The sequence below is a fragment of the Argopecten irradians genome, chromosome 12 (genome assembly GCF_041381155.1).
Source record: "Argopecten irradians isolate NY chromosome 12, Ai_NY, whole genome shotgun sequence".
NCBI lineage: Eukaryota > Metazoa > Mollusca > Bivalvia > Pectinida > Pectinidae > Argopecten > Argopecten irradians.
In genome coordinates this window covers 1,675,978-1,691,110 of record NC_091145.1, presented here as the reverse complement: position 1 = coordinate 1,691,110, position 15,133 = coordinate 1,675,978, and the positions used below count along the sequence as shown (strand labels likewise).

Below are 15,133 nucleotides of genomic sequence, written 5' to 3'. Positions count from 1 at the left end.
GTTTTAATATTGAGTAGACACAAAATTGATTTTCTAATGCGTAAATAAATAAAAATTAACATAATGAACATAAATAAACAGTTACGGATGTTTTAACGTATTTACATACAGATATATAGTTGTGTTTCAGTGTGAAATTGCAAATGAATAAATACTGACATGTATTCATCAACATAATTTCATTTTTTATATTATGAATAATAACAGAAATATTGCATGCAATCTAAATACAAAGAGATTTATGTTGAAAGTTCACGCTGATTTTTTTGTTTTAGCTCCAAAACATAAACAATCTATAATTTTAATAATCCAATCTAAAACCTTGAGTATTTTTTTTCCATTGAAATCGTTACACCGGTGCATCAGTGAATCAGAGATAATGGTAACGTCATTGTTTAGTTATGGGGCGATAAAGACAACTAATCAATTAAAAAGCTTGTTCAGCTATAAATACATAACGCAATTAATACATATATATGATTAACAGTGTGTATGTGTTGTGATGAGGTATGTATAATATAGGAATATGGCAAAGTAACGGCTCTACAGGCAACAGTACACGTACCATTCCTGAGTAAGTAAGTTTTGATCGAAAGTCTATCAAACTGTGAACTATCACCACCATCTGATGAACCGACTGCCAATCATCAAGCACAGGCTGTTGGTAAACTGTGGGGAATGATTGACAAGATGGCCGCCGATAGGCTACTCGTGCCACCATGCCGACTTATCAGATAGTTCGGGACAATATACCGATATCACCAAATCAGAACCTTTATTTCCCTTTGTCCAGGGATGATAGTCGCTGAGTGATTACAGGGGAAGCAATGCGAACGTGACGAATCCCCTCTGTAGCTTGTATCTTCTCGCTTTCGACGTGTCCAACCAATCGCGTAGTGATATCACACGGGCGGAGTGATATCTCACCGATATCAATCGGGAGGTGGAAGGGTGGTTAATTTGGAGCAAAACATGATTGATTATCCCAATGGCATTTAAGATAAGTCATTCGATACAGATGGTTATACCATTGCTACCCTTCTACAGAGGTTTTGTTTTTCTATTTGATGAAAATAAATGAGCAATGGGTAAACTTTTTCCACTTCTCTTGTTTTTGTTCCAGTGAATAGAAATCTGATAAAACTACACTTTTTTTACCAGTAAGAATGTATATCATTCAAATTCACCACAACCAAATCTTGATACCATTACAAAAGTTAATTGTTTCAGTGGGAGTGGACAGAAATAACAGACACATTAGCATTACAAATGAAAAAAACCCTTATATCCAAGGGAATAAAAAATGTTTGGAAACTCTACAACCGTTGGAACGTAGTGTAGACCAAGACTTGGGCGACGACAAATTGTCTACAGAAATATTGCATCTGATAAACAGAAAAGATAAGTTTTATCTCTATCTTTCTATCCCTAGTGAGTTGTAGCTTGCAACGGAGGCAACAGTGACTTGGAGAACAAGCAACGATAGAAATTCAATCCTGATAAAGAAAATAAAATATGTTTTATGATTCCAGCGTACTTTCCGCGGGGCCTGGCCACAGTACGGGACAGAGCGGGTAGTAGGACAACCCTAGCCCGCCATATGTAGAGGGAGTAGAGGTTATCTAAGTTTGTGTCGGCCAAAATCATCAGCGAGATAAGGCGAGATAAGGTTGATATAAAACATGCTACCCGATATCACAACGTCAAAATATATAACAAAAATTTCACTGCATTTAAATGAATTACTTTAGACAAGTAGATTAGATTACATCTATAAGTTGCAACGTTTGACTCTCAAAGTCACCATGTCCCGCAATGAACGTTTATAAGCAATACCAAATCTAAATTGTTACTTTGGAATGTGTATAGGCTAGAAGACACAAAGTCATTGGGAAAATAAATCTTATCTTAAAATCCTTTCTAACAGAGTTATGGTTCAACTGAAACAGTTTCATTATTTTTATTTAGAACCTTGCAATTTATCTTCGCTCAAAATTGAATTATTTGTTTAATAGTTGTTTTTTTTCGAAAAAAAGTTGAGGTTTCAAAGTATCGAGGTCACGAGAACATGTATTTTTTAACTAAGTTGTTTGTATAAAAAATCTAATCAAACTTAATTAAAACTAGGATTATAAATATACTCGTATTTACATAAATAATTATAAATACCATTTCAAGTGTAAGTTTAGATTTAAAAGTTCTAGACCAATTGACCTTCGCAAATAATATTTGAAAATCGTGTTTATCAAAAATTCAGATTATTTCAGAACAGGAATCTGAAGTAAAACTCAGAGATGTTTCAACTGAAATAAGTCGAATTTCTGGTTACGGACACATCCTGAACAGTTTTCTTTACTAATTGCTGATACGACCCGTCTTATTTCAGTATCGGGTCGAGCTCCCTAACCGAATGTCTCGGTTACCCTGCCCCGCCGTTTATCACCGCTCGATGTAAACACAATAGATCTCCTAAATGGACTGCATCCGGTATCGGTTTCATTTAATTTCCTGATATTTCTTCTTTCTGACATTTTGTCTGAAATGACAAATCTTTTATATTTTTATTTCATCAAAAAATGAATGAGTGACAATTCTGATAACCAAATCAACTCCAAAATAACAAAAGCAGTAGAAAACAGAGTGAAATCATACATTGAATGTGAGCAATATATGAACATTGGCACGCGTTACCACTTATTGCAGCCCAACAAAATGTTCAACTTAAGATGGACGCGTGCATATGGCAGAATTAATCTCCATATCAATCATGTTAATAGTAAAAACGGCACGAGATCAGCCAAGTAGCAAGAAACGCGACGAGGCCCAGCGTAGCGGACAAACATTTTCTACATCTCACCGACTTCTAATCTATATTTTTCTTTTCTATTTCATTGGAAGTGACTAAGCGACGAGAACGAACAGAAAATGTGTCTTTGAGGTAACACTGGTGAGAACGTAGAATCAAAATACATTGCGAGTTCTTAGACATTATATCATCTCCGATTGATAACATTACTATATGGAAATATCAACACAAATAAACGTGATTATGGTGCAGCTATAACGTTATGATCTAGATTAGAAACTTATTTCACTTTTTATTTAGCCAATAAGTAGCATCTGCTTATTTCTTTTCTTTTATGCTTCAATATCACCGTACCGTAAACTAAATTATTTTCGAGTTTTCGTGGCTAGACTTTTTCACGCTGATTTATCTTCGCTTTAAAGACTTCTTTTGGTTACACTTGATCTGGTTAAATTATTCGAGGGGATCTATTTTAGAGATTTCTTATCGCACGCGACATTTAACCGAAATTAATTGGTTTACAGTAACTTAAATATTTATGTTGTTAAGGCTGATGTAAACAAAGCATCTGTAAAATAGAGGCCAATAGCGTTCACAGTAAACATAATACCACCCAGTTGGCTATGAAACAAGAGATTTGGTGGTGGGTATAAATCACAAACACTATCGACTGGTGTGCAATGGTTTTTATTACAAATATATGGACGGAGTCTCATAACGTTGTGTAAATAAAGATTAGTATATATATGGAATGTTCAACAGTAAATATTGCTGTAGCGGGCCAGCCAGCTGTCCTCAAACATCTCAACGTCTCAACCGTCGCAGATCAACTGCATTAAATACATCTCAAAGTCGTAAATCAATGTCGCCTCTATAAAAAAATACTTCACAAAAAATGAAACGTTAGTGCACTTTACATAAAAATATACTCTTACATTTTAGACGGCTACTTTTTATGATCTTTTCTTCTGAAACTGTGAAATGTCAACGCTATATTCACACTTGTCTTCGTAAAGTAAGACAACCACACATGTCCTTTAGCTTTCTGAATAGCCAAAAATGACAGTTTCCGAATAAAGTTCATGTGTAAAAATGACTAAACATGTTTACAAATGAAAGATATGGTGATAAAAATGTTCGTAATATATCGGAAAAAATATGATTAAAATAGAAAGTAAAATAACAACTACTAAGCATTGTAACAACCTACAAAAAAACCAATACAATCAGAACATATCTTTCCCACGTGTTCCTGATATATGTTTGGTTATACACACGAGTTCCTGGTTATACATACGTGTTGCTTTTGACCACGATTGTGCATATAATTAAGTCCAAAAGTTTGTTTCTTTGACAGATCATTTAACCTTCGATTTAAATATACGTTAACTTCCTTATATCCCACTTTAGTACGATAAATATCACAGGAAATCCACGCATCGGTGACAAGTGTTAAAACACGTAGGCTACCTATAAAAAAAAGTCAAAAAGAAGAAGAAGAGAAAATGCCAAAAACGAAGAGAAGAGAGAGAAAACTAACATATAATAACAATAGGTTATTTGATCGTTTACGTACATCAGCAAAACATATATCTCTTAAGATGTGTAAGTGTAAAAAAGTTTCATATCGTCATGTTTATACAGATGACGCAAATGTATTTCCTTGGATAATATTACAATTACAAGTTACTGAGTGACATGTGTAGGATGGGATTAGCCTCCACTTCGTTATGACGTATATCAAGTCATCAAACGATAGACAACAGGCTGTCAGCTCCTGTTTTCTTCTTCTAGAACATATTTCTTAAAAAGGGTAGAACAATAAAGACAAAAATCATTTGACATTTTCAAATTTACGAATTTCTATTGGACATTCTCCTCGATACATCCCGACAGTAGATCATGGGGAAGTCGTACCAATGATGTGGATTTAATCAGAGTTTGTTTATATCACGTGGTTAATAGGCACAGCCGGATCACGTGATAACTACATGATAATCATTGATAATAACAGGGTATCTGAGAAAAATTATCAATTTCTCAAATGGGTATGATAAGATACCAAGCAAATATCTTGCATATGTATTTCAAAAAATAATTATGATATAAGCTTAAACATGGATAGTATTAGAATGACATTAATAACGTAATATAACCCCAATGTGGTCAGGTGGTGTAGTGGTTAAGCCGCTCGCCTTTCACCTAGCCGGCCGGGGTTCGATCCCCGGCACGGACGTGAAAAGGTTAGGGGTCACCTGGCCGATCACGTGGGTTTTCTCCGGGCACTCCGGTTTCCTCCCACACTAAGACCCCTCGCGCTTACCTCCGGGCCATCGAGTGATTTACATATATAAGTTGTATCACTTGTTTCTGAATCAATGTAAAATAAATAGAGTTTCTATTTCAATGTTTTTTGTTTGTTATGTTTTAATTTTCAAAATGGTAATCATCCTATTGACTATTTTTTTTATAAAATCTGGGTCAGTTGGTTATATCACTCATAACTTCAGTCCGATCAGTGCTTTAATCGCGGACAACATTGTTCTTAATCCCACCAAAAAGGTTGTTATCACGCCGATCTATACTAGATCTAGTAAACCTGTTGTTGTCTTAAACTCCCGAGAGATAAGACTCTAGCGTAACGCCCTATTTACCATTTCTACGACCCCCAGACCAGGGGAATGTCAGAATTAAAGGCACCCATTGTGGGGATAGTGGTATTAGCCATGGTGCATCGTGTTCACTGCACTTCACCTTGCATCTGTTCACAGTAGGGTAGTTGTTGATAGCAAACTGGAGATCCACTGATATCAAACCATAAATTTAGATGGCTATTACATCTGATAAAATATTTTCTTGGGAAATGCCAAAACCAAAGAGGTTCTTTTGGATCAAAAACTATAGATAGCTATCAACTGTGCTGATAAGGAATATTATTAACTTTTGGAAAATGCATTAAATCTCTGCAAGAGTTGGTGATGATAACGGCGTACACCGTCGGCCTCAAACACTAGCCCCATATTTTGCTTGTCAACAGCCCTACCGAAATGGCCTTCTAAGATCTTAATCTAACCGACCAACATCAACTCTTTCCCTCTAGAAGAATGGCTAATACCACTAAAACTCTATCAGTAACTTGTTAGCATAGTGTTAGTGAGATTCTCTTTGAAAATGATGATCATCTAAATTTCATTACGGATATTATCGTGTAGTTGTTGAGCCCCTCTCGACAGAGCCCTTTGTTTTAACATGTAAGCTAGCGGTGATGGGTCATCACAACTGTTGCTTTCCCCGAAGACATATTCACGTGTTTAATTTTTTAAACTTAATCAAAAGAAATTTAACATTTTCAGTCGCATTAATACCATAACAGAGACTTCAGCTGTCAAACCCGTGGAGATAAAAAGTGATATTAGATCGTCTACAATCTATACATCTTGCCTTCAACATTGTCAAAACCTACCACGTGTCGAAAATGATGTACACGCGATTTCAGAACGAGTCCTTTGCCCATTACGAATCTAACATGTCTAAACAGAGATCAAAAGTTCTTACTAAGCCTATTGTTAAATATATTATCAATATTGATATAGCTGAATGATACAGCTGGCATTTGCCATTCAATGGATTATAGTGTACGTATACATATGCACTTAATATTCAATATTTTTTAACAAAAAAAGAAGAAAATAAGATGAGGTGATAAAAGGTTTCCTATTTGATGAGTCAAACATTTGTCATTGTCGCAGGTTGTCCAGTGGTTCTTCCGTTCGGTCCTCGGATTGACGTAATAGCTATTTGATGGGGATGCCCTCTACCATCCGCATCTTTCCGTAGGCGCCTGCCTTACGGCAGCTCACACTTACAACCTGAAAGGATAAATAATTCATTCAAAACATGCCGAAATCAACACTTTTATTGATAACTATCAAATTAGTGATTATTTTCATTAAGCTTTTCATCGATGGTGATAGCATGAAAGCAGACCATCCCGATGCGGGAATTTGAAGTTGACCTTCTGGCGGAACAATATCGTACTTGACAAAAAACAATAACAAAAAAAAAAACAAAAAAAAAGTAAGAAAAAAGAGTAAAAAAATCTAAAAAAACAAAACAAAAAACAACAACGTGTTTCAGTCAAAAGCAATATTACAACCCTCAATTAGTAAAGGTTTGATTCTTTACACATTCAATGCATTAAGAATTATATTTAAGTTTGGAGAAAGAAACTTATATAACTTGCACTGAGTAAATTACAAACATGGCGTAAGTGTTACGTCACTTTACATAGCCAAGTATATATCTCAAAACTCTTTTCGATATTTATAATTCTCTGTCTTATCATTTATACATTGAAAATAATTCATACATGAATATTACGTTCCATCAAATGGACCTTAAATTGTTTGATATATTTATGCGTTTAATTAACTTTGCCAACATGATTTATTGTGCAATTACTAAACATTTTACTTCAAATGGGATGGTTTTCCATCCATTCTCATTTACAATATATTGGTATGATACGGCCTCTTGTCTGGGTTTATATGGCAGGGGAATTTGGTTTGATTCCTAAGCGTAATACGTAAGGCACTTTGGTGCCAATTTGTCGTCTTGTCTGGTGCACAACACCTGACCAAACGGATTGGAAACAGGTTTGCGATGAGATTGATATCAAAAGTAACCTATAAAATAATATTTTGTAAGAACATCTGTGCTAGGATGCTTCCAAATCATTTTACTTGATGGAAGGGTCTCAAAGCAAGTGTGTGGACGCTCCTGGGCGCTGAGGGGCACTTGAACCTACTTGAGACCACAAGTATGTTTGTCATATCACTGTTATAGCTTACAACAAAGTGGTCCCTCTCCACACACACCATCCGAGTCACAATATTTACTTGCAGTTTCGGTTAGTTCTTTATATTGGTGGAAGAAACTTCTTTGTAGACTAAACAATGCTTAAAGATGCTGATTGACTGATGTCGCAAATATTATGAACTGTTATTTAGAAACAGTTTGGCAAGTTTCTCACCAAAACCTTATGTCTTTACTCCCATGTAAAAACAACAAACCCCATTCTCAACCCGAATGTTTGACATAAAGCAGACGTATGTATGGAAAATCAGGCTAATTCAAATAAAAGTTTTTTTACACTAACATTCGGGGGTATGTAATCAGTCTGGCTGGCTAATGTAACACTAGTGTCTTTGTACCGTTTTGCCATCCCTCTTCTCAATACGTCTTTTACCGTGTTAATAGACTGTAACTCCATTAACGTTTAGAGTTAGTGTTTCTAACACAAGAACGGACAACGTCTGATCCGGAACACGAAGAGCATGCTGATGGGAGGCATGTATATGTAACATCACTGCCACAAAAATAAAACATTACCTCCCTTTAAATAAAGCAAACGCCACAGCACAATCGATGCATTATTTTAACATATTCTTTATGTCATTGTACATATGAGTTGTGCTGAAAAAGCACACCAACAGTGGTAGATATTACTGAAGTGCCTAGAAATCGGTCATGCAGTTGATCAAAATTAGACTTTTTAATCATAGTAGGGACCAAGAATATACGAAAGGGAACCCTTATATATTGTAAACATTCTTATTTTACCACAATAACGATTTTGAACACATTGGCGCAATGATGAATTACCGTAACAAGAGCTAAATTAACGACATAGTATTTAAAAATCAGAAGATTCGGTTAGCGCAATCAAATTTTAACGAATCATTTAGGCGTGAAAAGCACTAAAATAAAATTACCGCTAAACTGTGTGCGTGTACAGTAATATCAATCTTTTATTAGAGCATGCTTACTCAGAAAAAATAGTATCTGTATAGTATAAGAAAGAAAACAAATTGTTAGAATTCAATGTTATATTATTATTGATGTTCTGTTATAATTGATGTTATGTTATTATTTATGTTGTTATTTTTGATGTTATTTATATTTTTATTGTTATGTTATTTTTTTTTTATGATGTTATTATTTTATATTTGATTATTTATTATTGATGTATGTTATTATTGATGTTATTTATTATGATTTTATGTTATGTTTATTGATGTTATGTTTATTGATGTTATGTTATGTTTTGTATGTTATGTTATGTTATGTTGTTATGTTATTTATTATGTTTTTATTATTGATTTTTATTTTTTGTGTTATGTTATGTTATTGATTTTTATGTTATATTATGTTATGATTTTATTGATGTTATGTTATATGTGTATGTTATATGTTATGTTATGTTATGTTATTATTGATGGTTATGTTATGTTATTGATGTTATGTTATTGATTGTTATGTTATTATTGATGTTATGTATGTTATTATTGTTATGTTATATTGTGTATGTTATTATGTTATTATTGATTATGTTATGTTATTATTGATGTTATGTTATTATTGTATGTTATGTATATTTATGTGTATGTTATTTGTGTGTTTTATGTTATATATTGATGTATGTTATTATTATTTGTTATGTTATTATTGATGTATGTTATGTGTATGTATTATTATGTTATGTTATTATTGATGTATGTTATGTTATTATTGATGTATGTTATGTTATTATATTGATAGATGTTATGTTATTATTGATGTTATGTTATGTATGTATGTTATGTTATTATTGATGTTATGTTATTTTATTATGTTATGTTATTTGATGTTGTTTATGTTATTATTGATGTATGTTATGTTATTATTGATGTATGTTATGTTTATTATTATGTTATTTGTTATGTTATGTTATGTTATTATTGATGTATGTTATGTTATATTGTGTATGTTATGTTATTATTGATGTTATGTTATTATTGTTATGTTATGTTTGTTATGTTATTATTGATGTATGTTATGTTATTTATTGATTATGTTATGTTATTATTGATTATGTTATGTATATTGATGTTGTTATGTATTATGATGTTATGTTATTATTGATGTATGTATGTTATTATTGTATGTTATGTTATTATTGATGTTATGTTATTATTGATGTATTTATGTTTTATTATGATGTTATGTTATTATTTTTATGTTATTTATTATGTATTTTATGTTATTTTTATGTATGTTATGTTATTATTATGTATGTTATGTTATGTTATTATGTTATGTTATGTTATTATTTGATGTATGTTATGTTATTATTGATGTATGTTATGTTATTATTGATGTATGTTATGTTATTATTGATTTTGTTATGTATTGTATGTTATGTTATTTGATGTTGTTATGTATTGTGTATTTATTATTATTGTATGTGTATTTTATGTTATGTTATTATGATGTATGTTATGTTTTATTATTGTTTATGTTATTATTGATGTTATGTATGTTATTATTGATGTATTGATGTTTGTTATTTATTGATGTATGTATTTATTGATGTTGTTATGTTATTATTGATGTTATGTATTATTATGTATTATGTTATTATTGATTTATGTTATATTGATGTATTATGTTATTGATTTATTTATATGTTATGTTATTATTATTGATGTTATGTTATGTTATTGATTGTATGTTATATTATTATGTTATTATTGATGTTATGTTATTATGTATTTATGTTATGTTATTATTGATGTTATGTTATGTTATTATTGATGTTATGTTATTATTGATGTTATGTTATGTTATTATTGATGTTATGTTATTATTGTGTATGTTATTATGTGTTTTATTATTGATGTTATGTTATTATTGATGTATGTTATGTTATTATTGATGTATGTTATGTTATTATTGTTATGTTATTATTGATGTATGTTATTATGATGTTATGTTATTATTGATGTTATGTTATTATTGATGTTATGTTATTATTGATGTTATGTTATTATTGATGTTATGTTATTATTGATGTTATGTTATTATTGATGTTATGTTATGTTATTATTGATGTTATGTTATTATTGTTTATGTATGTTATGTTATTATTGATGTTATGTTATTATTGATGTTATGTTATGTTATTATTAATTTATGTATTTGTATGTTATGTTATTATTGTGTTATGTTATTATTTATTTTTTTATTGATGTATTATTGATGTTATGTTTTTTATGTTATGTTATTGATATTGATGTTATGTTATTTATTATTTGTTATGTTATTATTGATGTTATGTTATTATTGATGTTATGTTATTGATGTTATGTTATTATATGTGTTATGTTATTATTGATGTTATGTTATTATTGATGTTATGTTATTATTGTATGTTATGTTTGTTATTATTGATGTTATGTTATTATGTTGTTATGCTAATGTTATGTTATTATTGATGTTATTTTATGTTATTATTGATGTTATGTGATGTTATTATTGATGTTATTTTATGCTAAAGTTAATCAGTTTCCACTACATATAATTTTTTAATATACTATACGAAATAAGTCGGTAGAATAACTAACAGGGTGTATTTTATTTACTGGAGTTATACGTGACATGATTCGTTACTGGGTTCAGGAAAAGTATACGGTGCGAGCTGCGTACGAGAATATCTGCGAACAGGTGGAGTAACTAAGTCATCACGTACGAAATGTGAGGGTGTTGGTGAGAACTGATAGACAAACGAGTGAAACAGGGATGTTAACCGTTCTTCCCACGACACCAGACTGCTGCCGAAAAGACAACTTCAAGTGCCCACTGGTAAACAGAAGTAACACATTATTCAGGTTTGATTCTATGGGTTGAATACTCGTAAATACAAATTTTCGTAAGAACATGTACACTTTCGGAAATTGAAAATAACGATAAACAAAACACCAGTTATGATTTATCTACTTTAGCAGCCACCAATATCATAACTGATAATGTTACTATTAGACAAACAGTCGGTTATCGTTATAGTTCCAGTAATTGTCATGAATACTTAGTGTTTAAAAGACGATGGGGGATGCAGGATGAAACTACCAAGAAATAGAATGTGAAAGCAAAGGAGAATGCCAAGATTGCCTCTGTCATAGAAGTAAGCCATAATACATTGAAAATAAAGAGACATATATGGATATAATGTTAAACAAAACCTAAACGAAAAAACGCTGTTGTTCGTCTTCATTTTGTACGTTTATCATTTCGAAAGAGTGTTTTGAGACGGAAGCACAATATAATATTAGATTCTGTCCTTAACTGTCTTCACGTGTTAATGTGTTATATCAACCATACTTTCGATGTCTTATCCAACACAGATGTCATGTACTGAATCGTTAACTCAGTTTCCTCTTAAAACCGGTTATTGTACCGTTGATGTACAGGAAGTATTCGCTTGGTTGATTTTCTAGTACGACTTAGATCCTTTTTCACATAGTACCCTTCTACATCATCTTCTTATTTTCGTTAAGCATCACTGCATTTAGAATATAATCAATGTATCCAATACATATGAATCTGATTTAGTCTTTTTTCAATACAACATTTGTCTGGTGAGGCGGAAGACAGCTGGGTTACGTGGCCGCCTCCCTGGTTACATGGTCATCAATAGATGCGAGGTGCCGGTAGTTATATTGTTCAAACCCTGTTAGCAATTATAATTTATGGCCACGTATTTTTCAATATTACAACGAATTACTTGAACCGATATGTCAATTAGAAAGTGAAATACTTTTCACCTGTGCAAAGATCTCACACACGAACCAGTTTCTAGCATTATTGTCACCTAAAATATTATATAAATGCCTCATTATTTCTCCTGTTCCGGCCGACCCCTCAAAACAGTGTGAAATTGGAATTCAAAGTAACTTGTGGGATAAAAAACATTTTCATTGAAAGTTTGAAGTGAACCAACAGTTTAAGATCTTATCAAAGGATCCAGGATTTATATAACTTGACTTAAACTGTTGATACATTAAAACATAAATATTCATGTATTTTCACTGGTGATTGTAATATCTTCCACAAGACACTAACTGTTGTTAATTAGAGTGTGATAATATCACAACAGAGTTCCATCTCAATGGTGTTATGTTGAATTTTCAATTTTTTACTCTTTCAAACGTGCTTTATTCCCATTAAAATAGTTGGATGTCATTTAAGCATGAAAACATGGCTCATAAAATGGGTGGGCATGGCAAGAATATTAAGTGAAAGTGGAATATATAAAGCTACCCTTTCGACCATGTTCATATGATCACAGAGGCGAGATGATGAGTATATACATCCCGTTTATGAACTAAACTAGCAATGGATGCGAGGAACGTTTGAAAGCCAGCTTAACAAGTAGCAAAACTGCATCCACAAAGGTAGCAAGCGACGGACATTATAACAGTACTCTTCTTTGTAAATAGTAATTACACGGGTGCATTCTGCTTATAAAGGATATGATTAGGTTATGGCAATGCTGATTTAATTATAATGGTAATCGAGTATGAAGCAGTAATTGCACATTATTATCGATGAACCATTGACATATTGAACATGGTTATATAGCCAGCATGACTGCATGAAATGGCTGCTATTAAACTAGCTCTAGTACATTCATCATCATTATCATAAACTAAAATTTCACAAAGAAAATGGAAACTTTAAAAAAAAAATAATCATATGCCGAATGATATAAGTAGTCTTATTAGACCATGAGCAAGAAGAGAATAGCTGAATTCCCAAAGAACTTTTACCATTTCGATAAAATTCTTTAATTCAGAAAAAAAACCTAATATCATCATGTTACAGGGTAGAACAGCCTTTATACAGTATTTCTTACTCTGAAAGTGAAATAAATAAATACAGCAGTAAAATAATAAAATACAATAAAATAAATAAGGTAAAATAAATAAATAAAAAAAGTAAATAAATAAAAGAAATAAACAAAATGAAAATTTACAAAACGTTACCTAAGTACAGCAGAAAACTAGCACTTTTAAGATTTTTAATGCCTTTCAATTTAAAAAGAACATCTTGAGACCTGTGTAAGCCATCTTTTAGATGGCAACACTGATGGTGAAATGTTAACTTCCCAAGAGAGATAGGTGGTGTCGTTAACAGATAAGCATCTCCATGTTTCATTTCGTGAACACGTTCTTCAAATTTTCGAATTGAAAATATACGCAACATTCTCCTGTCTGAAATTAACAACTCCATAACGTAGCAACTTAAACTTTACTTACTAAATGAAATTTGATTCTAAATAGTTTTTTTTAACTATTACGGCAAATAATTTCCTAATTTAATGTCGCATAAAGTAAAAGCAAGTCTAAGTGATTACTACTAAATCGAGAAGATTTCAGCATGAGTTCCCACCTTTTAAAATAAAATCTCTTTAAATACATAGATCTGACAGGTGCACTAAGGGGGAAATAATTGCTCGATTTTTTTTATTTCAAATCGCATGAAACTTCAGAGAAAGAGTGGGAATACAGTTGTTAACTATGTGTGAGTCAGGGGACAGAATATCTACAAGAAAGCAATTTAAGTTACTCGAACAAACCCATCAGTGTAGAAGTTTGACGACAATGAAATTTACATCGAGCGAAAAATTTGTCAGCCACGCTTGACATGATTTGCTTTAAGAGAATCAAGGTACGCTGCTATAGTTGTACCTGCACAAGAAAACAGTTTTTGTGCAATCACAAATTAACACAGACATGTTGTGCTATACTAGACCACCCACTCCAGTCACACGCTATCCATAGTACTACTGTACACAAACACTACTGACCCAGAACAACCTTAAACATAACACCTTCAAATGCTTCCACGGGGCGATTCAAACAAGGCACTATATTTGTGTACTAATTTGGAAACATGAATAGTGCAAATAATGACGACAATATTTCACGAGTAAGAGAAAATTAAAGTAAACTAGCCGTTTTAATGACAAATAACACTTAGTTTATGAGACAGTAAAATCTATAATGGAAAGGAAATTTCAGAGTTGTTAATAACCGATTATAACTGCTAATGGGTACATCATGGTGTAAAACTCACACAGGCATAGTCTGGAAAATCTTGGTTAAATACACTTCATGCATGAAAAGTCTCTTCATATGAAAATATTGTGGGTATTCTATTGAAGTGTAACAATACAATGTTCAGTAGAAAATTGTTTTAAAATTTAACTCCGTCGGATGAGAGTACGCCATGTACAGTTTCAGTAACAGAACACACATTATATGTACTACAAAAGTTGAAACCTCCACTAATCATATGTTGAGATCCACTCTACTTAAATAATCTAACGAACATATTGGAGGAAACGAATTGTCAAAAGAAAACTCAATTGTTACATCATTTTCTCGAAAAGAATATAGGGAATACCCTTTATTATTAATGTACTTCATGGAATACTGTTTCATTCGT

General features: G+C 31.8%; 1 protein-coding gene across 2 annotated transcripts in view; it reads right to left on the bottom strand.

Moving 5' to 3' along the window:
* Positions 1-3,477: 3,477 nt before the first annotated feature.
* The window catches only part of LOC138336129 (synaptotagmin-1-like), a 44,589-nt gene continuing 32,933 nt past the window's right edge, over positions 3,478-15,133 (bottom strand). For both annotated transcript variants that reach the window (XM_069285443.1, XM_069285444.1), the window contains one exon: positions 3,478-6,675. In XM_069285443.1, coding sequence (XP_069141544.1) covers positions 6,601-6,675 — 75 coding nt within the window. In that variant the 3' untranslated portion in view covers positions 3,478-6,600. The remainder of the gene's footprint in view (positions 6,676-15,133) is intronic.